This window comes from Delphinapterus leucas, chromosome 3 (assembly GCF_059928025.1).
Source record: "Delphinapterus leucas isolate spDelLeu-1000000601 "Yukka" chromosome 3, BTC_Dleu_Yukka2, whole genome shotgun sequence".
NCBI classification, from domain to species: Eukaryota; Metazoa; Chordata; class Mammalia; order Artiodactyla; family Monodontidae; genus Delphinapterus; species Delphinapterus leucas.
In genome coordinates, this window is record NC_143131.1 from 67,808,944 (window position 1) to 67,833,241 (window position 24,298).

Genomic DNA, 24,298 nt, shown 5'->3' on the forward strand with positions numbered 1-24,298 from the left:
ATGTTAAACAATTGGAAGAATGTTAGATATTATTTTATTTTAAAAGTCATAAGAAGCCCTGCTTTGTCATCTAATATAACCAAATCATCACTGTTACATCACTTCAGAACATGCAGAACAAAATGTTTTAATTTCAGTGTCTTTCCATGTGTTACTACTCAAGTGTAGTACTAGACTGTGTTAACATTCCATTGGTCTTTAACTATTAACCTTCAGTACTTACACTGTGGACAGCTAAAACCGTATTGCATATGCCTAGGGCTGATAAAAAGACATCTAAAGGTTTGTTTTGGGTTTTCTCTTCCATGATTTCCAGGTTTATTATACAACTTTTGGGGTGGGTAATGTGGGTCTGTAGTTTAAATGTTATTTTAAAGAAAGTTGAACGTATTTTCAAGCTGTAGTCTTTGGGTATTTTAATGAGGCTTTACATATTTAGAACAAATACCAATCTAGCTCAGTTCTAGGAAATGCTGTCATCTATTGTGTCAAATATAATTTCAGAAAGTGGATATGTCAGCATTACTTCTGTTCCCTAAAAACCAGGCTGTAATTTTATTTATTTTATGATTTAGTTATTTTGTCTCTAGGAATATTCACAGTGCCTTCTATTCTGTTCAAATATTTTATATATCTCTCTGGCAAAATTCTTAAAAGCTGTTTCTTTACATTGATTAATACTTGCAATTTTTATCATCAAACATAACTTATTCCTTCCTAAAGGTCAGTCAACTGTATCTTCTAAATTCAGTAAGCTGAATTGCGAATACATAGTGTATGCAATTCAATAGATCTATTCAGGTTTATTTGTCTTTTTTTAATTTAGAAGATCATTGATTTTAGTTAAGTTGCTGTGTTTTAGTTTTAATATGTGGATTAAAGGAATAAATACTCATTTTTCCTTGACCTGGCTCTGAGAAGTCAGGCTAGAAGAATGATCTTGAGCAGGTTTTCTCTCTTAATGTTGGGCTATACCCCTCAAGGTGTCATTTTTCTTAAGAGGGATGCTACCCTCATTAGCCTGCTCAGGGGTGCACCTGTTGGGAACACAGGTGGCTCTAATGTCAAGTCAGCTGGCTTCCAGTGCTGTTAGATGGTAACTTGGCTTCTATCACCCAGAACTTTCTCAGTGTAAAAGTTCATGTGGGGCAGTGAACAGTAGAGGAGAGAATACACTCCCAGAATATTGACGTTAATCTCCACTTCCCAATACCGTTGAACCAGGCCAGGATTGGAGCATTATTTTCCTGGTAATAATGCTGTTTCTTGGAAACCATAACATATTTCTTCTCTCTTACATTCCTCTTCCGCCTCTTGGAGCTGGAGTTGGAGAGAGGAGGCGAGCTGCCAAGTAGTGGGAATGAGGATTCCTGTTAGTAGGGTTGGAAAAGTGACAAGAAGATATTACTGTGAAAAAGAAAGAATTGAAGAGAAGCATAGGGATTACTATGAACGCTTAATTTGAGAATTAAAAAAATAATACTTGAATGACTAACTATACAGAAGTTTTTCCCAATTTAGATTACTCTCTTGTTAGTGTAGACACTACATTGAATCAAATGATATAGAAAATAGTAAAAAAATGTTCTGCATTTAAAAACTCTTCTAAATGGGAAACTGCGTTCAGGTGAGGGTGATCAAATTACAAAATGGAAAAAGTGAAAGTCAATCTCCGTGGAAGAATTGGCAGTCATCAGGGAAAAACAAAATCTAAGTTTATAAATGCTTACTTGAAATGGAGGGTCTGAGTAACCTAACTCAGAAACCATTTATACAAAGCGTGTATTTTTATCTGAATTGTCAGCTTAATTCAGCTGGGTCTGGGAAACACAACTAGGTGTTTCCTCCTCTTTCTTCCACTTTTAAAACATGTGACCATGATTTCCCTTCAAACTAATTTTCATTCAGCGTTTATAACAATGGGTCAGAAAACTCTGTGGAAAGGGAATACTTGGTTATCTCCTTCGGCACGGGGTTCCAGTGAGTGGCGCGGGGTCTGGGGGTGAGGATAGGACATGTCTCTATCTAGTTCCCTCCCTCCACCTCTCTCTCTTTCCCACCATCCCAGCCCCCTCATCTATCTGGCTTTTCCGTGTGCTTTATACATGCCATTCTCCTTAAGAATAAAAACACTGTTTATTGTCTTGATAAGACAATGAGGTTGACTCAGATCCAACTGCTTTACTTATACTCATTTGTTTCCTATGAAAAATTTAATTTTTCAAGGATTTTTCATTTTGACAAGGGCAAACCCTAAAGCAGATGTTAAATTAATGAGTTTTAGGGCAGGTGTACATTAATAAGGAAAAATACATATGTGCCTGGAAAACCAGCCTTTTTATGTATTAAGGCACATTTTTCCAAACTGGAAAATCCTTGGTACATGTACAAATTTATATAAATCTATTCATAAACATAAAATTGAACTCTACACATACTCTATATTCAAGTAAGCAAAAATACCACGCATGCTACACTAAACCAAGGCATTCATAATTTTTTTGCTGCACTCAGCCACTCATATAAATCTTGATTTTTTAGAAAAAATTTTACTATTATGAAACAAAACATGCTATGCAGGACATGTTTATGTTATAATTGTTCCAGTGGATCTTAATAGCAACTTAGGGTGCTATTGCTAGAGAGCAACTGTAGTTAGCAGTTAAACAAAATCTGAAGGAACTTTTCAGCTCATAAAACTTTTATGAGCTGAAAAATGCTATAGGGTGGGTTTAACAGTGGTTCAGGGGATACTGGAAATATGACTCCTGTCTATTTCAGGAGTAATTTGCACACCTGCATTTGAAAAATTATTGAAAGGTTTTCTTTGTGAACATATATGAAGTCTATAGAGTTTAAAGGCATAGGAAGAGTTTTATCAATTCTGGACTTTTTTTCCTTTTTTTTAAAGAATGCTCCTCGAAATCATCTGAAATGTCACAAGTTAGTGTAACAGGATTCTGAATGTTTTTAAAAGCTGATATACTGTACCTTTAACTCAGAGAATAATGTGGAAGTGTACAGATATTAAATTTAACATTATTATGCAAATGTTCATGGTTATAACCTTAAAATAGGTGGCTTATTAGTTTTTTTAAACAAGTTTTAAACAAGTGTATACTACATACTATTTCTCAGGCCTGCTTGTTATTATTTTCTTGCCAGGTGTTCCTTTCTGCTAGTTTTATAATGTATATCTATCCAAATCTAAGTGTAAGACAGGTATTAAGCCAATATTAAACTAAAATGGTATATATATATTAAATATTGATAAAATTATTAATGAAATGGCATTAAAGATTAATGAGATTTTGAGAAGAATAATTTTGGCCTCTAAATTAGAGTTCATTTTACTCTCTTTCCTTATTGAGAATTATGGTACTTTATTGCTGACATCATTCAGAAATAATTCCCATATGATTAATCCCATCTGCAATTTTGTTTGTACACTTGAGAAATGTATATAGAGATAAAGATTTATTTTCTGAATATGATGCTGTTGAGGAGAGGGTAAAGAATAAGGGACGTTAGTTCTGAGAACAGGGGATATCTGGGTAAACGCCAATATTTATACCATTGATTGTACGGCCATCATTTTTTAAAAGGTAATATTAGCCCAAGATAGCCTCATATAATTTTTTAAAATCACATTTTTCATTTGTATAGAATTTATTATGTAGGAAAATTATTTTCAGAGTTTTAATTACAGGATCAGATTCCTTTCTTCAAATAAAATGTTATTCAGGGCCTCTATATTTTGAGTAGATAAAAAGAGTGGCTGTTCCGGTTAGTGTTTGAGGGGGATATCAGGAGGCCCACTTTCTTGGGACCTCTCCTTCACCCCCAGTGACAGTTTCTAAAGTAACGTACCTCAGAACACAGCTAGAAAGAGAATGATAACATGTAGGTAATTCAAAATAAGCAGCAACATTTAATTCCTGAATGAATTGATTTTTTTAAAGTAAAAACATTTTCTAAATTGGCCTAATTATCCATCTATCACTATAATGATACACATTTATTAACTTTTACCTTTGAATAACTCTGTATGATCCCGTATAAAACAAATTAAGCAAATCTAGCTTCAATCTTATTGATAACTATGTGTAAACAAAATCATAGATAATTACATGTCAGAGTATGTGCAGAGCAAAGTCATCAAGCACACACTTAGAGCTTGATACTTTCAGACCACTTTTTACATATTTTATCATGTTTAAACCTCAGAGATAATTTGTGAGGCAAGTAGGGAAAGTATCGCAGATGGGCAAACGGAGGCACACTGGGTCTGACACTTTGGCACTGGTCTATGTCTTGGCGCTCCTTGGAGCATTTTTGCAGTGAGGCAATTCTCTCCCCTGATGAACTCACAGGAATAATGACTCTCTATTGGCTCAGGTGCCAGCCTGTCCATCAATTTCTGAAAGAACATAGACTCTGGAAAGACTGGCTTCTTGCTGGCATTGTATTGGTTTTAAAGCAGATGGCTTATATTTAGTTTGCTGCTAATATGGGACACTGTGTATGCTATTCAGATACCTGCTATGGCAAGAGAACAGCATGCTGAAATCAGTAGCTCTGATTCTGGGCTGTTTCTCTCCTGCAGAATTTTGGAGCACTTCCCTGAAAGTGGATGGATGGGGCGGGTGCCTGCACATTTGAGTGGTTCCCTTTGCTGGGCTCCAGCTGTGGCTGCCTTCCAGAGAAGCACATTTTTTTCTGCAGGGAATTAGGATGGCTTCCCCCATTTCTTCTTGGCTGTCTAGAAAAGGATTGAGTTCTTCTATTAGTCAAACAGTGAAAAAAGAAGAGACTGTCTATCTTCCTTTCGCTTCTATAGTAGGAAAAACAGAATTGACCTTAATGTTTCTAAATTAGTAATGAGCTTAACACTGCACTACAGACCAAAAGTTACCTTTTTACAAAGTCCTCCTAAGTGAAATATTTTGTATGTATAACACATACGGTCCCATAGAGACACACATACAAACATACATAGAGTCTCAATTTTTTAAAGCTTTTTTTAAAAAAAAATTTATTTTATTTAATTTATTTTTGGCTGTGTTGGGTCTTTGTTGCTGCACCCGAGCTTTCTCTAGTTGCCTCGAGCAGGGGCTACTCTTTGTTGCGGTGCGCAGGCTTCTCATTGCGGTGGCTTCTCTTGTTGCGGAGCACGGGCTCTAGGTGCGCAGGCTTCAGTAGTTGTGGCTCGCGGGCTCAGTAGTTGTGGCTCTCGAACTCTAGAGCGCAGGCTCAGTAGTTGTGGCGCACGGGCTTAGTTGCTCCGCGGCATGTGGGATCTTCCCAGACCAGGGCTCGAACCCGTGTCCCCTGCATTGGCAGGCGGATTCTTAACCACTGAACCACCAGGGAAGCCCGACTCTCAAATTTTTAAGTGCTCTATAAATATTTTATTAACCCACTAATCTCAAGGAAAAATTTAAGCAATTGAAATTATATTTCTCACAGGTTGAGTTTTACTAATAAAAGAGATGTTCCATAGATAGCTAAAAGGAACTTGTTGTCTTCTTCCTAACGTGAACCAATACCTATTCTTTCTGAAAATGGCATTTGCAATTACAAGTTGCTATTATCAAAACTACTACTGAGGTAGGGCGTTAACCAAAGGCAGGTACCACTTAGTTCTTACTGGCAGTGACCTCTAGAGAAAGGCATACACTGTCTTCCAGCAGAGTGCAGTCAATCAAGGGTTCTCTTCAGGTAAAGCTACAACATGCCTTGTTCTTTAACAGAATTAAAAGGGGCACAAACAAATAAATAAACATAAACCATAGGCCCTGCTCCCAAGGATTTTAAGTGCATTTTGGGGAACCAGTATTAACACAATCAAATATAATTGCAGTACAGAAACACATAATTACACACTTGGTATGAGGTACTAATTGTGAATGGCAGATGAGGTCAGCAAAGAAGGAATCAATGAAGGCAGGGGATTCAGAGAATAGTTCATGAGGAGGAAGATATATAAGTTAGTCCTTGTTGGAGGGGTAGATCAAAAATAAATTACCAGAAACTGGTTATTAGCCAATTGCTTCCCAATAGAAGTTCACCAGTGGGGCTAAGGAGCCCCAAGTACAATCAGGCATTTTTCCAGATAGGGCTGGGATGACAGAGTGGGCGTCCCTCCTTCAGAAGATGAATGCCTTCTTAGGATTCACCTAGAAACCTATACAGATTCATGGATACCAGAGATATTCAGGCAACTTCCTCAGGAGGGATTGTTCTCACATTTTTCTGTTTTTTAATGATTGATACTTTTTGATAAAGATAGTGTCTTCTGTAAGTTAAATACGTTGAACTTTTCAAAATACATCCCTATGAAGTATCACGGTTCAGAGTTACACACTTGTAGAGTTAAATGACAGAAAACTACTTTTTAAAGAGTGGGCTGCACGTTCTAAACGGTGATCTATAGGTTTATGATATCTTAATTCAAGTGAAATTTGAATCACTAATATTACAGAAGCAGGTGCTGTAAGTTGGGGAATCTAGAGTCAGTCTCTCCTTTGATTCTCGGCAATGCGGACCCAGGAATTTCTCAAATTTTCTGTCAGAATTTTTTGCCAGTAAAATGGATGTAGTGGCGATTATTGTATAAAAAGAATAATATTTCCTAAATTCTGACCCACACTCTTTTTTCCAAACCACAGGGATTATGAAATAAAAAGATGATTATATATATATAAACACATATATGTATCCAAACATATATATGATATACACGTATTCAACAAATAGATAATTGCCATACACTAAGTACTACGCTAGAACTGGATTTTTGAAGCACACTCTGTCTGTGATATTCTGAACGACCATGGATAAGTAGTTGGTTTGCTCCATGGGATACATGGAAGACTCAGTTGATGTAGTGGAAAGAACCTTTGGAAACAGACCTGGGTTCATGGTCAACATTGTTATTTGTGACCTGTTTGGTCTTGAGTAAATTGCTTGATCTCCATAGACCTCAGTTGTTATATCATTAAAAATACATGCTAATACTACAAACTCACCAGATTGCTTAAAGGAGAAAGGATCTCTTCCAGGGCTTGCCAGTCACGGTGGCAGACACATTGCACATTTAACGCTCCTTAAGTGACTTGAAAACACCAAGCACAGTGCCTGGCACGTGGCAATGACTTAGTACAAATTAATTCCGTCTCAGCTTCAGCACTTATTTCATTCTGAACTTCTAAATGTAGGAAGATTTAGACGGTTTTGTACTAAATAGGTTAAAAATGGAATTATCTTAAAATTCAGGATGATTTATACCAGGGAGCCAAATATAATTATACTATAGTATCTGCTTAACTGCAAGAGCTTGTTAAAATTTTAATCTTCTATGGATTGTGTTTGTCTAGGATGATGCCATTTTGGGTGCAAATCAGAAGCAGCAGCAGCCCTTATTTAAAATTTAAATATAGTTATAGTATTGATTCTATAGTAGCTACACGTAGAATTCATTAGCTTTCTGCTCTTTTTCATGTGTGAAAATTGGGCTTGTGATTTTTGATAACTACCAATTTAATTTTGTTTCAAAGAAAAGATCTTTTTACGAATTCTTTACAAATTTTTCCAGGTGCTGGGCCAGGCCTCTTCTTGCATATTCATAGAAAACATGGGCATTCCCTGCTGTCTTTTTGTTGTTGTCAAGGAAACCCCCCAGTTCTCTACACAGGGATTACATTCTTCTTTCTTAATAGCTCTTAGATCATTCATTTGTGCAATGAATAAAAAATGTATTCACGGGCCCAGACAGTGTTCAGAACTTTGGGGGGGGAGGGGGAGGGGCGTAGCCAAGGGGAGAGATGTGTGGTGAGAGGAGCAATAGGGATAAAAGAAATAGAAAAAGAAATGCTTTGTGAGGTTCCATTTTAATGAGTTAAAGTGAACATTTTATTTTGAAAAAGGCATTACCTATTTTTGTCAGTTTACAAAATTTATAACATTGCACCTCAGTGAGGCCAGTTTGTCACGTACAAATGGAAAAGCTGGTGAATAAGTGGCTTTATTGATAGAAGGATTCCAAGAATGGGGCCCTGGTTGAGGGCGTGGGGATGTGTTTTAGTGAAGACTGTTGTATATTTTTTTTCATTTGTATGGAAGTACTTTGATTTTTTTTTTTAATAACACAATTGAGGCAATAGAAAACGTAGAATATTCTTTCAACCTAGGGCATCATGTGGACAATTGAGAACCTATTTTATTGCATTAGAAAGTGTGCTCCTTAGAGAGATATGCCAGTGTTTAGACTTTGAGTTTGGATCAGGAGGGAAACATTGATCTGTTGGCATGAAGGCTGTAATTATTCTTAAAAAGAGTGGTTTGATTTGGGGGAGGAAAATAAATTATGGTGAACCTTCTAAATACTTGCTAGAATTATTGTGATAATATATAAAGCATTTTTCCGTAAATAATTTGAAGTCTAAGTAGGAGATCTGAAACTGGAAAGAAAAGATCTTTGGAGTGAGAGGAAAAGTTTAACTGTATTTCAGCATCCGTGTCTATGAAAATTTGACATATTGTGTCACAGTACTATACCCGGACTTGCTTGCACCCAGTATATAATCAGCACACACTACCTTGACTGGCTTCTAGTGACTTTATCTTTTTATTTTAATACCACAGTATTCCTGGCGTCTCACAGGGTGAGTTAGTTTCTTTGGCCGTATGCTGCGCATAGTAGGTTTTGGTTTTTCTAAGTTGAGAAAGGGAAAAGAAAATATACTAATGTATGCTTTTGTAGAGTACAATGGAATATACTAAAATTATCATTTTTTATTATGTTGTGATCTTATCTTGCTCTGCTCTGTAGGGGAACCATTTTACTCTCCGCAGATAAAATATTCTCTGCCCATCTCTTCACACTCACCTCCAGGAAATATTTTAAAGGCTTGTTGAAATAAAGTCATTCAATCAAGCTACTCTGTGGCTGGGGGAAAGAAAATAATGTCATCCATAGCTCAGTTGGGAAGGCAACTTGAAATAATTAGTAAGCAACAAGAGTATGCAATAAAGGCTAGTTGGTTGCTTTAATAGAAGGAAAAATAGAGGTAATATGAAGTAAGTTAATATAAGTGGCACCTTTTAGCAGGCAAAGTCTCAGAATTGACCTCACAGGAAACTCTGGGCATTTATCCCCTCACTGAGCAGCCATCCATTTTACTCAGGAGGACCCAGAGTAGCACCAACCAGGCATCAGCCAGCTGACCAACAATGATGCCATTCTGTACAGGGGTTTGAGGAGCACCAAGAAATCTCCCAGGGCATAAATATTGCTCACACTGCTTCTCAACCTTGGCTGTATATAAGAATCACCAGGGAGCCTCCAGATAAAAATATCCCCTACCCCATCCTCCACCAGATAATTTGAATCTGAATTTCTAGTGATAAGGCTTAGGCCTTTGTACTTTTTTTTTTGTTTCTTTTCTTAAATTTGCTTTATTTAATTTTTTTTAATATTAGGTATCTGTATTGTTAAATGCATGTGATTTTGATGCCTAGAGAATGTTGAACTCTACTGGTAAAGTAAAGGATTTCTGACCTCAGACAGAGACTGAAATATAGACATTCCTGGGGAAAGGGCTGCTTTAATCCTCTGAAGTTTAAATTGTATTTTACCATTTTTAAGGAGGAAAAAAAATATGCTTAATTTAGTCTCCCCTGAGTGAAACTGTGGTCTTTGATCATGTTTTGGGAAGTGTAGCTTTTCTCACAAATGTTAGATGAACCTTGGCATCTGTAAGTAAGGAAGAAAGTAGAATTAACTATCATTGAAATATATGTTTTTTTAAGTCTCAGAATAATTGTAATTGAATCAAAAGTGATAGGGAAGAGTGGAGAATACATCTGGAATTACCCGGAACTGCATACCTCACTTTGCTGTACCCATAATCTTCTCTCTATCAACATGGAAAGTAAAAGGAAATAAATATGCTTATAGCTTAAGGACCCTTTTGGCTATACTGCCAAAGTGAATTTGTTCATTATATATTTACATTCGAGAAAAACAGTGTGATAAGCCTATACAGCTTCTAGATTTGGAAAGAAAAAGAATGATAAAAAGAATATTGAGACTGTGCCTGCATATTTACATTATCTGATTTTTATAACCATAAAAGTCTTTAGTATTTGAGTTATCTGTATGCCCTTTTAGTTGTATCTCAGAATGTGAGTTATTACTGCAGCCAAAAAACAACAATTTTTCAGTCCAAAAAAAAAGGCAAGTCTTTCAAAGGAAGTATCAAAGTAGTAAATGTAAACTTTTCCATTCTTTTTTTATAATTAATTTATTTATTTTTGGCTGCGTTGGGTCTTCGTTGCTGCACACGGGCTTTCTCTGGTTGCGGCGAGCAGGGGCTACTCGTTCTTGTGGTGCACAGGCTTCTCATTGCAGAGCACGGGCTCTAGGCATGCAGGCTTCAGCAGTTGTGGCTCGTGGGCTTCAGTAGTTGTGGTGTGCAGGCTTCAGTAGTTGTGACACGAGGGCTTCAGTAGTTGTGGCTCAGGGGCTCTAGAGCGCAGGCTCAGTAGTTGTGGCGCACAGGCTTAGTTAGTTGCTCCACAGCATGTGGGATCTTCCCGGACCAGGGCTCGAACCTGTGTCCCCTGCATTGGCAGGCGGATTCTTAACCACTGCACCACCAGGGAAGCCCCAACTTTTCCATTTTTGGTGATAAATAAATGTGTAGACATTCATCCAACTAAATTCCCCAAAGAAGGGCTAAGTGGCTAGTGTAAGGAGAGCATTACATGTTAAAGGATCCCTTCACTTTAATTATGGAATATAGAAGTTAGTAAGGAAGGTGAAACAAGTATATAATAACAACTGAGAAGTTATAAATAAGAATAATATGACATAAGTCCTATGGCATACAAATTAAAGATACAGCCAATTTGGGCTGATGAGTTTTAGTGACGAGATATCTAGGGGCTTCTGCTGGATCATTCATAAATGCAGGGATGAAGTTCAAAGGCGGGTTTATGAAGATTCCACGTTGGGGGCAGGAGTGTTCTTGTTGAACAGAAGCGTGAGTTGGGAATGAGGAGGACCTTGAGATGGGGGCATGGATTCTGTGCATCCAGCTTAGAGACGCAGAAAATGAGAACAGAGAAAAAAGGCAGAGGATAAATGTGGGTACAGTGATGGAGCTGTTTGAACACCCTATTGAAGAGGCCAGGTGACAGAGATGACTTGTGAGGAAGGGGTGGTGTAATTAAAATAAAATGGTGTTTGTTAAGTTTAGTTTAGTAGCTATAATATGGGGCCTAAAAGGAAGCATATATATATATATATACACACACACACACACACACACACACACACACATATATGTATATATGTATGAATGTATGTATTTATGAGAGGCGTTTGTTTTACTTTAGTCAAAGCTTTTTTACTTAAATTTTAAATCCGTGATTTTGACCAAAGTACTTTTCTGGTGTTAGGACATCTGGTAATTATTTGTCTATGATCTATCTCTCTAGCATCTATTTATCTATGAAAACTCTTACTTTAAAAATTGGAAGTTAGGAAGTCCCTTGGGCCTCTTCTATAAGCAAGAAAAGCCCACACTCAGTGATAACTCCTTAAGCGCACTTAGACCAGATGACTGTATCTAAACACATTCTTTCCACTTGAAAGAACAGCATTATTAGAGGATTATCTGAATTTGGGAAAAGAGTTGATTCCCATTTATCATCCCCATATCATGTCTGCCTCAAAAGTGAGGCCATCAGAAACACTTATATTGTTTATTACCCTTTCTGGGTGTAAAATTCATGAATTGAAAAATATGGAGCTCCTCGCTCAGCAAGAGGGAGCAGTCAGTGTAAGATAGCATGCTTGGGTGGTGCACCAAATGAACCTCAGCTAGCAGAGCTAATAGGGAGATGCAGGTCACAGCATCCAATCTTTTTTTTTTTTTGCGGTACGCGGGCCTCTCACTGTTGTGGCCTCTCCCGCTGCGGAGCACAGGCTCCGGACGCGCAGGCTCAGCGGCCATGGCTCACGGGCCCAGCCGCTCTGCGGCATGTGGGGTCTTCCCGTACCGGGGCACGAACCCGTGTCCCCTGCATCGGCAGGCGGACTCTCAACCACTGCACCACCAGGGAAGCCCGACAGAATCCAATCTTGATCTCCCAGCCTCTAGCGTAATCTCTCACTTCTGGAGGAATTGGGTATTGATATAAATATCACGTGATTTTTCAATTATTAATGTAATTAAGTACGCAAAAACAACTGACAAGATTTGGGGAGGATGTTTATATCTTGATCACTAATGTCAATTCTTTTTTCAACATCCTGAGTTGGCACCATTTTTAGTGCCTCAAATTTTGAAAATGATGGGGAATTTAGGATGTCTGAGACAATCTAGTTGAAATGCACATTAGGTGGTTTTCTTTGCCTTTTAAGGTGCCAGTTAGCATTTTATTTTAATTAAGAACATATCAAAAGGTGAATGAAATTGAAGCATTTGCTTATGTCTGGTTATTAGATTCATAGGTATGTGTCAGAAAGCTTAAACATCTTAGAGAACTTCCAGCTTTCTCTATTTTAGTTCTATAAGTGTTTCTTAAATACTTCAGTATGGCTGTCTATTGTATTTTTTTAATAAAGAACCAAAATATTTTTTGATGCACATTAAGATGAAAACTATTTTAATAAAGAAATGTGATCCTAATATCTCTCTGCTGAGTAGATTTGTATATAATTACATTTAATTAAAAGCTCTTAAATTCCCTATAGAGAACATGAACTTTAGCCAGCTGCCTCTGCATCTTAGCAACTATGTTTTGTGTCTGCTAACAGTAAGACTGGAAGACTTGTGCTATGTCTACAAAACTCTGCCATGAAGTACTTAAAAATACTTGGTGAATAATTTGAGGTCAGCTAGCAGTAAAGCTTTGTGTGAAATGCCATTTAAAAAAATCTATTAACCGTGGTACCAGTATATTCAAGTCAAGCTGTTAAAATACATTCATGTAAACATAGAAAAGATTATACATACACCTTGTGGAGTTTTGTGGTTTGACTCTTGCAATCCAAATAAAAGTTATATCACCCTTAGAATAAAATTCTAAAATAGAGCCATCTTTTTTAAGGACTTGTTCATCTAAGACCTGGGAATATTAATTACTCCCTGAGGTTGCACTGTTGGTACAAAGTAGAGCAGATCACAACTTTGTAATGAAATACCTGCTTTCACAATAGCACAGGTGTCCCCCTGCCACACCCTACAAAGAAACTTTTCTGGTTTGCAATAATTATAGCTCTTGCAACTCTCTCATAGCATGCGTGGTGGGTGATGGTGGTGACAAGAAAGGGGGATGAAGAAGTAATTTCAGAAACTAAATAAACAAATAGGAATATGGGTGAGATGTAGGTGGCAGTGGTAGGAAAGAATTCACCTATCTATACTAGGTAGGTTTAATGAAATTTAAAAAATATGGAAACAAACTAGCCACGCTGAGAATGAAATGTAGATTTATCTGTAGAGAATCTGTTGGCAGAAAAAATTATCTTCAAAGCCCTGGGCAATGAATATTTTCGTCACCCTCAAACCAATACTAAGAAAACGGAAGAAACCATTTGGAACACAACTTATTTTAATAATAAATACTAGTAACTTAACTGTGAGAAGATTCCTTGGGAATCTTCCTTCAGAAAAAGGAAACTAATTCCAACTCACATTTCATATCTTCGTTTTATTTAAGAATTCTCATTTAGTGAAATATTTTTACAGTACATATCCAGTGAGCACTTTTAAAATCACTGTTTATTACGATGTGCTGATAGTTCTTTGGTCAGTGCCAGCTTCAAGGTACCATGAGAAGCATAAGATGAAACAGCTTAAAGTATTTCTGTGTTTTCTACCATTCTGAGGCAAGTCAGATCAGATGCTTGTAAGGCAAGTGGAAAAAGGAATCCTAACTTTAATTTAATGATTGGTACATTCTCAATATGTACACTGAAAAAGTGTCCTTTTTAAAAAAAAAAATAGGGAGAAAAGAGTTATAGTAAGGTCATTTCTCTAACCTATTGGCAAGAGTATTTGTTTCAGAGAGAAAAGAGAGAGATTTAGAAGATACCCTTGGAGGTCTTAGGTCTCTGTAAAGTTGGTAAACATGTGTCTGCCATATAGTCTCATAGATAATAGGTACTCAGTAAATTTTGTGCAATCAGTTGGTCCTGCGGAGATAACATGTTTGGGTGCCATGCGTGTTTGTGGTGGTACGTTTAATTTCGCATGCAAAAACCAGTATGATGCCGAGCTGTGTTGTGAAGTATGTGCAAAGACCACTCTCTGCTGTGTTTGTGTGGCTGTGATTGAAATATTGTGATATTTATTTAGGTTATAAAATGTATTCCATCTAACATTTGAGTCTTTTGGTGAAATTTTCTAATACAATGGTCTAAAATACTAAGAAGTCCTCATAGATTTATGAGCAATAAGAAATGTCAGAGTTCCTTACCCAAGTGGAAAATGGACTAAAAGAATATTATCCTTTGTTCATTGAACTAAAACTAGAGAATATAAAGTGAATGTCAGGGAAATTAATTAATTGAATTAAGTAGACAATAAGAGTTGATAGTCAATGAAATTACTATATAAATTGTTGATTTACAATGACTTCTTTGTTTTCTTTGCTAGAAAAACATTTTATTTTAAATTATTCATTCCTTTGTAAAACATGTAAGTGAGCATCAGGGTGTCAGTTCCTTTGACATGCTGACATTTGACACACTGACATGCCTCTGTGTCTTTTCTCTTTCTCCTTTATTCCACCCCACTTATTTTTAGAGCCACCAACATGATACTTAATGAAACCTCTATCTATAATTATGCACTAAGAAGATCGTGGGATATGTTTATATCAGTTTTGTTTTCTAAAAAAGTAAGGAATTTATTTAGAAATCCATATAAATCTATAATAACATTGAGTATTTTTACCCTATTCCTAGCCTAGGAGTTTATAACTAAAGAATACCAAGCAGTTATTTCCTGATTAATCCTTGTGTTTGGCTGGAGAAGCTTGGCTGAATGGTTAGTTTAATCTCCACTATTTGTAAAAAGGTACAAAATGTGGTGGGGATTTTTTATATTTTTGACACAGACCCATGCTTCTTATTGAAATTCTTTCTGTATTTAAATATAAGATGCTGTGGGAATTTAGCAACTGTATGTGTGATAATTCTTTTTTTTTTTTTTTAAATATTTATTTATTTATTTTTGGCTGTGTTGGGTCTTCGTTTCTGTGCGAGGGCTTTCTCTAGTTGCGGCAAGCGGGGGCCACTCTTCGTCGCGATGCGCGGGCCTCTCACTATCGCGGCCTCTCTTGTTGTGGAGCACAGGCTCCAGACGCGCAGGCTCAGTAGTTGTGGCTCATGGGCCCAGTTGCTCCGCGGCATGTGGGATCCTCCCAGACCAGGGCCCAAACCCGCGTCCCCTGCATCGGCAGGCAGACTCTCAACCACTGCGCCACCAGGGAAGTCCTGTGATAATTCTTAATAGTGAGTTCTCATTTACACCTAGTGAAACGTAATGAAAAGGGTTGTATGTAAAACGACACTATAAGCAATTTAAGATAAGCGTATTTTTGAAGTTCCTGTTAAACGCTACAGAGTTGAACAGAATAGTATAACTGAGTGTGGCTTAATTCTACTATGTTCAAGTAGTATTAACAATGAGAGACTACTCAATTTGGTGATTAGATAAGACTCTCAATGTGATATTTCAAGAGATTCATTTGTACAGAAAGCATTTAAAGATGTATTCTCTCATATACCTGTATATGCACATGCATAGATAGTCTCTCACATTCTGTTTTCTTAGTGAAAGGTAGCCTTCAACACAAGCCATATTAAAAGGTGTTTATCATCTGAAGATGTTTTCTTTTAAAATATATACACCATGAGGCAATATAAGATTACAGTAACAACTTCAGTGATCTAATATTAAATGAACTTACTCTTTTTGGGAAAAAAAAGGTAAGGCATTTAGCCATTTCCTTAAGTTTGGCAGTTAGGAGTAGTTGTTACATCTGTGGCAGAACTCATCTGTATTCATTTTATATTTTTATAATATACTGGAGTTATGTATTGACCTCATTTCTCTTTATGGTAGAAATATTTTTCATTCATCTGAATACCTATACTCCTTTGTTTACATAGTTGAAAGGCTGAATGTATGGGGTGGAGATATAAGGAATGATTTGTAGTGTGTGAAAGTTAAATAGGATGGATATATATATATATATTTAGGGAAGAGTATCCCACTCCAACACAAATAGTGTTTTATGGAGACAATACAGTGAAAATGGGATACAGAAAAAAAAACAGTTTTCTTTTTTGTTTTTATTAGAGTGAAAGGGATAAATGTAAATATGTATATTTTCCAGTTACATAAAAGTCTTGTGGTCTTTGGGGTTTTCTTTTGGCAAACCATGGTTAAAAAGAGAAGGAGCTCCGTAAAGTTTCTGTTTTTTGTTTTTTTTTTAGTTACCTTTTTTTTTGGCTGTGTTGCGTCTTCATTGCTGTGCGTGGGCTTTCTCTAGTTGTGGCGAGTGGGGGCTACTCTTCCTTGCGGTGCTCGGGCTTCTTATTGCAGTGGCTTCTCTTGTTGTGGAGCATGGGTTCTAGGCAAGTGGGCTCAGTAGTTGTGGCACACGGGCTCTAGATCTCAGGATCAGTAGCTGTGGTGCCCAGGCTTAGTTGCTCCGCAGCATGTGGGATCTTCCCGGACCAGGGATTGAACCTGTGTCCCCTGCATTGGCAGGCGGATTCTTAACCACTGCACTACCAGGGAAGCCCCATAAAGTTTTTATTGATAGTTCATATACTTCTTATATATTTATATTAACATAAAGAATATAAACAATATTGCTACCTTCTCAATAGAGTGTTTTTCTTTTTTGACATCGGTAAATGCTAGATACTGATCCTTTCATGTGTAGAAGGGTGCAGCTTATTTATTTATTTATTTGTCTGCTCCCAGCCTTTGTTGTGGTGGCATGCCCCATCTTTCGTTGTGGCATGTGGGCTCTAGTTTCCTGACCAGGGATGGAGCCCAGGCCCCTGCCTTGGGAGCACCGTGTCTTGACTGCTGTCCCACCAGGGGCATCCCGGGAGCAGCTTCTTACAACAGGAGCCATCTCCCTACCGATGGGGGGCAGGGGTGACTCCGTCGTAATTATTCCCCCTCTAAGTTCTCAGGTTCAGCCTAAGTGTGTGTGGCATGGATCAGGGCTAGGCTGAAAGTTAACTCTGTGACAGTGTTCCTGGGGCCATCCCCCGTGCTTCTCTTTGTCTTCTTCCTGGGTTAGCACACCCACAGGTACCTTTTTGCACTGCCGTGACACTGAGACTAGGACAGCTGCAGTGACAGGACCCTCTCCTAGGATGACTGAATTCCTCCCTGATGAAAGTGAGGGTGCAGAATGACCTCCCTCCTGGCGTTTGGACAAGGAGCTTTGCTGGTGGATATCTGGAGACAGAAAAGGCAATTGGGCTTAGTGGTTGGTACCCTGTGGCAATCTACAATCTAGGAAACGTTCTGAGGATAAGTGTTATTTAAAGTATGCTAGTTCTAATGTTTAGCTGTGACTCCTGAACTTCCTTTGGAGAAAAGGTTAATAAAAAGAATGATAACTGACCGAATCCAGGTCACCTCTCATGAAGGATAAAGGTGTAAAGGTGTGGAGGGCTCTTCTTTCCTGGTGCTTTCAGTGAGCCATCCCTGCGTGGAGACCCCCCTCTCCCTCCAGGGCTTCCTGCCCTTGTGTATGGGATGTGCCTGCAGCCTATGCAGCTAAGTCTTGTCTCACTGTTGCACTGGGGTGGGGTTGTCATCACACTGTGAAAGGGCTATAAAGAAATCTCTCTTTTGCTTTTCTAAAAACAGTCTTCTCTAGGACAAATTATGACAAGAGGCCAGGAGGAATCGCTTCTCATTTCCTTATTGAATAGAGGGCGTCTAAGCATCCTCCTACATTAAGGACAGCAATCAGTTACTTTTTCTGTATGATCTGGTGAAGTGGTCTTAACTTTTAACTTTTTTTCAGGTCACACAAAGATGAATTCCTATATTTCATGATTACAATGTGTGTATGTGATTCCTTGTTCCATTTTAAGGACATTGCTGTGTTAAACATGTTGAAGAGTTTTCATAACCCGTTGCTACAATCTTAAATTAGATTTATTTTTCCCATTGCTAATATCAAACAGCAAATTCGAAGACTGAGAACCATGTATAGAAGGGTGATTGCTGTTAATGTGAAAAGATTTGAATCCTTCTTTTTGTGTGAGACTGTGATCAGCCAGCCTAGCTATCGATTTCTTCTGTCGTACCCTGCCAAATCTTCTATTTAAGTATTGTGAAAACTCTTTGTTTTTTTCAGGTCGAATGAGTGATTTGAGGGTATTTGGTCATCCAATAGATTCAGAATCTAAAGAAGATGAGCCTTGTAGTGAAGAAACAGATCCAGAGCATGATCTAATTGCTGAAATTTTACCTGAGCTAATTGAAATTGATCTATACCACAGTGAAGAGGATGAAGGGGAAGACGAGGAGTGTGCCAATGCTACTGACGTCACGACCACCCCATCCGTGCAGTACATAAATGGAAAGCATCTAGTTACCACTGTGCCCAAGGACCCAGAAGCGGCAGAAGCTAGGCGTGGCCAGTTCGAAAGTGTTGCACCTTCTCAAAATTTTTCAGACAGCAGTGAAAGTGATAGTCATCAGTTTGTAATCACCAAAACTGGAATGCCTACTGCCATGCAACCTAATGAGTCTAAAGAAACAACTGAATCCCTTGAAATTACATGGAGACCTGAGACTTACCCTGAAACACCAGAGCATTTTTCAAGTGGTGAGCTTGATATTTTCCCCACAGCCCCAGGCCGTGAGGGAGAAGCCACAGAGGGGCCAGAATCAATCACAGAGAAAAGTCCCGACCTTGATAATCTGGTACATGAACGTACTGAATCGGTACCTCTGTTTCCTGAAGAGTCTTCAGGAGATGCTGCCATTGACCAAGAATCTCAAAAAATGGTCTTTTCAAGGGCTACAGAAGGAACAATTGGTGAAGAGGCAGAAAAAAGTACTTCTACCACATATACTCCAAGTACAGTTGCAAGTTCTGTATCAGCGCATGTTTCAGAGGATGTATCATTTACCTTAACAGGGACTCCACAGCCTGATGAGCCGCTGTCCACAGTAGAAAGCTGGGTGGAAATAACCCCTAGACAAATTGTAGAGTTCTCAGGAAGTCCTTCAATTCCGATTCCAGAAGGCTCTGGGGAAGCAGAAGAAGATAAAATGTTTGCCATGGTAATTGATTTATCACAGAACAATACTACAGATTCTCTCGTTACTTTAGACACTAGCAAGATAATGATCACAGAGAGCCTTTTGGATGTTCCTGCAACCACCGTATATTCGGTTTCTGAACAGTCTTCTGCAGTAGTGCCTACCAAATCTGCAAGGGAGACAGACACTTCTGAGTGGGCTTTCAGTACATCTCTTGAGGGAAAGACAAGGAAAGACGAGGAGAAGGGAACTACGGGTACGGCTTCTACAGCTGAGGTACATGAGCCCACGCAGAGATCAGATCAATTAACTTTACCCTCTGAATTAGAAAACTCAAATGAAACTACATCTAGTGATTCAGTATCTGCTACCGGGAAGAGTTTTATGTCCTGGATGACACCCACACAGTCTGAAACGGAAACAGCAAATTCTACTCTTGTCTTTACAGAAACAAACGTTTTAGACCATCTGGGGGCACAGACTGCTGAGCCCAGCCTTAGCAGTCAACCTGGGGTTCGGGAAGTGCCGCCCACCGTCCCAGGTAGCCCCGTCTCTGTCTTTATGGAGCAGGGCTCTGGAGAAGCTGCTGCTGACCCAGAAACCACCACTGTTTCTTCATTTTCATTAAATTTAGAGCCTGAAATTCAAGCCAGAAAGGAAGCAGCTGGCACTTTGTCTCCACATGTGGAAATTGTATTCCCTTTTGAGCCAACTGGACTAGTTTTGAGTACTGTAATGGACAGAGAGCTTGCTGAAATTAAAAGCCAAACATCCAAGGAAAACATGATTTCAGAGATCTCAGGAGAGCCAACTCATGGGGCAGAAATAAAAGGCTTTTCTACAGATTTTCCTTTGGAGGAAGATTTCAGTGGTGACTTCAAAGAATACTCGACGGTATCTCATCCCATAACAAAAGAAGAAACGGTAATGACGGAAGGCTCTGGGGATGCAGCATTTAAGGATACCCAGATGTCACCATCTGTAATACCTACATCAGACCACAGTAATCACACAGCTGACTCAGAAGAGCCTAGTAGCACCTTGGTCAGCACTTCAGCCTTCCCTTGGGAAGAGCTCACAGCCTCAGCTGAGGGCTCAGGTGAGCAATTGGTCTCAGTAAGCAGCTCTGTTGACCAAGTGTTTCCCAGGGCTGTGGGAAAAGTCTCTGGGACAGATTCCCCATTTATTGACCAAAGATTGGGTGAAGAAGGTGATATCAGTGAAACTGATAAAAGATCCACCATCTTGCCAACAGAAGAAGCTGAAAGTACTAAAGCTTCAAAGGAAGAGGAGGAAGTGAAGGTCAATGGGACAGTTTCAATGGACTTTGCTCCAACTATGGAGCCAGACAAATTATGGCCCAGGAAAGAAGTCAACCCTGTAAGGCAAGGAATTGAAAGTGAAATAGTGTCAGAGGAAAAGATTCAAGAACAAAAGTCTTCTGAACCCCCTCAAAGTTCTGTTGCACCAGAACAAACAACTTTCGATTCACAAACATTTCCTGAAACTGGACTCCGAACCACAGATTATTCTACACTAACAACAAAGAAAACTTACAGTAACAATAAGAAAATAGAGGGGGAAGGCATTTCCTCAGTTGACTTGTCTACTCCAAACCTAGATTCAGAGGGCTTAGAGTCGTATACTACTCTCCCTGAAGTTACTGAAAAATCCCATATTTTCTTAGCTACTGCCTCAGTGACTGAATCAATACCAGCTGAAAGTGTAATTACAGGTTCAACAATCAAAGAGAAAGAAAGTATAAAACCCTTTCCCAAAGTTATGAGACCAATAATTGAAGAGTCAGATACGGATCTTTTATTCTCTGGGCTGGGATCAGGAGAAGAAGTTCTGCCTACTACAGTATCAGTGAATTTTACTGAAATAGAACAGGTCATTAGCACATTATATCCCCAGACTTCTCAAGTGCAAAGTTTAGAAACCAGCATCTTAAATGACACAACTGGAGACTATGAGGGAATGGGAAATGTGGCAAATGAAATCAGACCACTCATTTCCAAAATAGACAGCATGTTCGAAGCCAGTGAGACAGCATCCAGCACAACCTTACTAGAAATTTTAAGTGACACCACAACAGAAGGACCCTTCACAGCAATTCTCACTTTCTCTACAGACATGGAACATCCTCAAAATCAGACACACAGTTGGGCAGAAGAAATCCAGACTAGGAGACCACAGCCTACGACTGATCAAGTCTCTAACGAGAATACTTCAACAGCAGAAACTAAAGAAACAGCAACCTCTTCCACTGATTTTCTGGCTAGAACTTATGGTCCTGAAATGGCCAAAGGATTTGTTACATCAACACCAAAACCATCTGACTGGTTTGATGAACATTCTGGAGAAGGATCTGGGGAATTGGATGTGGTTGATTTAGTCCACACTTCTGGAACTACTCAGGCAACTAGGCAAGGCAGCACCACATTTGTTTCTGATAGATCCCTGGAAAAACATCCTGAGGTTCCAAGTGCTGAAGCTGTTACTGTTGATGGATTCCCAACAGTTTCAATGGTGCTGCCTCTTCATTCAGAGCAGAATGAAAGCTCCCCTGGTCCAACTAGCACACTGTCAAGTACAATGTCATATGAAATGTCCACAGAAGGTGCTGCAGACAGTTTCCAAGACCATTTTGGGGGATTCGAGGATTCCACGTTAAAACCTGACAGAAGAAAAGCCACTGAAAATATTATTATAGATCTGGACAAAGAGGACAAGGATTTAATATTGACAATTACAGAGAGTACCATCCTTGAAATTCTACCTGAGCTGACATCAGATAAAAATACTATCATAGATATTGATCACACTAAACCTATATATGAAGACATCCTTGGAATGCAAACGGACTTAGATGCAGAGGTACCCTCAGGGCCACCTGGCAGTAATGAAGACAGCACTCAAGTTCTAGAGAAGTCTGAGGCAGCTGTTAACCTCTCTTCAACTGAGGAAAACTTTGAGGCCTCTGGTGATACTCTTCTGGCTAATTACACTCAGGCAACACATAACGAATCAATGCCTCCTGAAAACAGAAGTCAGTTAGATCACATGGGCTTTATCTTCACACCTGGGATACCCATCCCTAGCCCAGAAACAGAATTAGATGTTTTGCTTCCCACAGCAACATCCCTGCCCATTCCTAGTAAGTCTGCCACAGTTAATCCAGAGATTGAAGAACCAAAAATTGAAGCAAAAACCCTGGATGACATCTTTGAATCAAGCACTTTGTCTGACGGTCAAGCTATTGCGGACCAAAGTGAAATAATATCAACATTGAGCCATTTGGAAAGGACACAGAATGAGGATGAAGAAAAGAAACATGTGGGTCCCTCTCTTCAACCAGAATCCTCTTCCGGGGCTGAGGAGGCACTGATAGATCCTACCCGCTACGTAAGTATTGGTACTGCCTACCTTACGGCTCAGAGTTTAACAGGGGCACCTGATGTGATGGAAGGATCCAATCCCCCAGCATCCACGGATACATCAGCAGTTTTAGCTGTTGCAAAGCTGTTCTCTCGGACACCATCATCTCCTCCACTCAGTGTCCACTTAGGCAGAGGAGCCTCTAAGCACGCAGAGGACCCCCAGCCAAGAGCTCTGCCAAGTACAGACGCCAGCACATCCCCAGTACCCCCAGGAAAACTTGCAAATATTGAAGTGACTTTCAAACCCTCAAGTGAAGAGGACTTTCACGTAACTGAGCCTCCATCCATATCTCCTGACACACAGCCTTCAGAAGATGAAAGTAAACCTAAATTATTAGAACAAATGGAGGCTTCTGCCACAGAATTCATTGCTCAAGAAGAAACTGAGATTTCCCAAGACTCTCAAAACAAAACCAGTGTTCAACTTTCTGGAGACACAGTCAAGGTATTTCCTAGTATTGAAACACCCGAGGCTGGGACTGTTGTCACAGCTGCAAGTGAAATGGTGTTAGAAGGTGCTACACTGTGGCCACATTCTACTTCTGCTTCTGTGATTTATGGGGTCGAGGCAGGTGTGGTGCCTCAGGCCAGCCCACAGACTTCTGAGAGGCCCACCGTCCCTTCTCCTCTGGAAATAAACCCTGAAACACAAGCAGCTTTGATCAGAGGGGAGGATTCCACAGTAGCAGCACCAGAACAGCAAGTATCGGCGAGGATTCTTGATTCTAATAATCAGGCGACACTAAGCACCGCAGAGTTAAATACTGAGCTTGCAACACCATCATTTTCCCTTCTGGAAACTTCTAATGAAACCAGTTTCCTGATTGGCATTAATGAAGAGTCAGTGGAAGGCACAGCAATCTATTTACCAGGTAAGGGCACAACACTGATAAATCTGTTTCCAAGCTTGGAAACAGTCCCTTGGTCCTAACAGAGATGTGTATATAATTTTTGTTGTGATGTTAAAATCAGTGAAGGTTTTTGTATTGTTCATGTAACAGCAGGACAGGCCATAGTATTGATTCCATAATGAGATGCAAAGAAAGTAAGTATAGACTATTTGGGGGCTTTAAAGATATGCTTTGTATTTTTCTGGGTATAAGAAACAACATACAATTGCAACATGGAAAAATTGAAATTGTTAATGGTTTGAAAATTCAATTTGGTTTTACCCACAACTAAAGTATTGCTTTGTCTTATATCCCGTAGTTACATATCTTAGTTTTAAAAACAGGAAAAGCATCTTATTTTTTAAAAGTCTCTCATGAATGGGTGCAATTATGGCAATATCAAAATCTGTCAGGTCTTTAAAAATGAGACTAGTAAATAACTTTAATAAACACTTCACATAGTTCATGCAATATTGGTTATCAGTTCATACTTTTGTGTAATTCCCGTGCTCCAGATTGTCTACATAATGCTTCTAACACAGTGCCTAGCCATAGGGAGTATTCATCCAGTATATATTCAAGCTCTGCCTGTTGAGAGAAGATTTCTGTTTTTTTTACTGAATGGACAGGAAGC

General features: G+C 38.9%; 1 protein-coding gene across 2 annotated transcripts in view; it reads left to right on the forward strand.

Annotated features, from left to right (window-relative positions):
- Positions 1 to 24,298, forward strand: part of VCAN (versican) — a 113,943-nt gene that overhangs the window by 52,022 nt on the left and 37,623 nt on the right. For both annotated transcript variants that reach the window (XM_022593304.3, XM_022593313.3), the window contains one exon: positions 18,418 to 23,646. In XM_022593304.3, the coding sequence (XP_022449012.2) occupies positions 18,418 to 23,646 (5,229 nt within the window). The remainder of the gene's footprint in view (positions 1 to 18,417; positions 23,647 to 24,298) is intronic.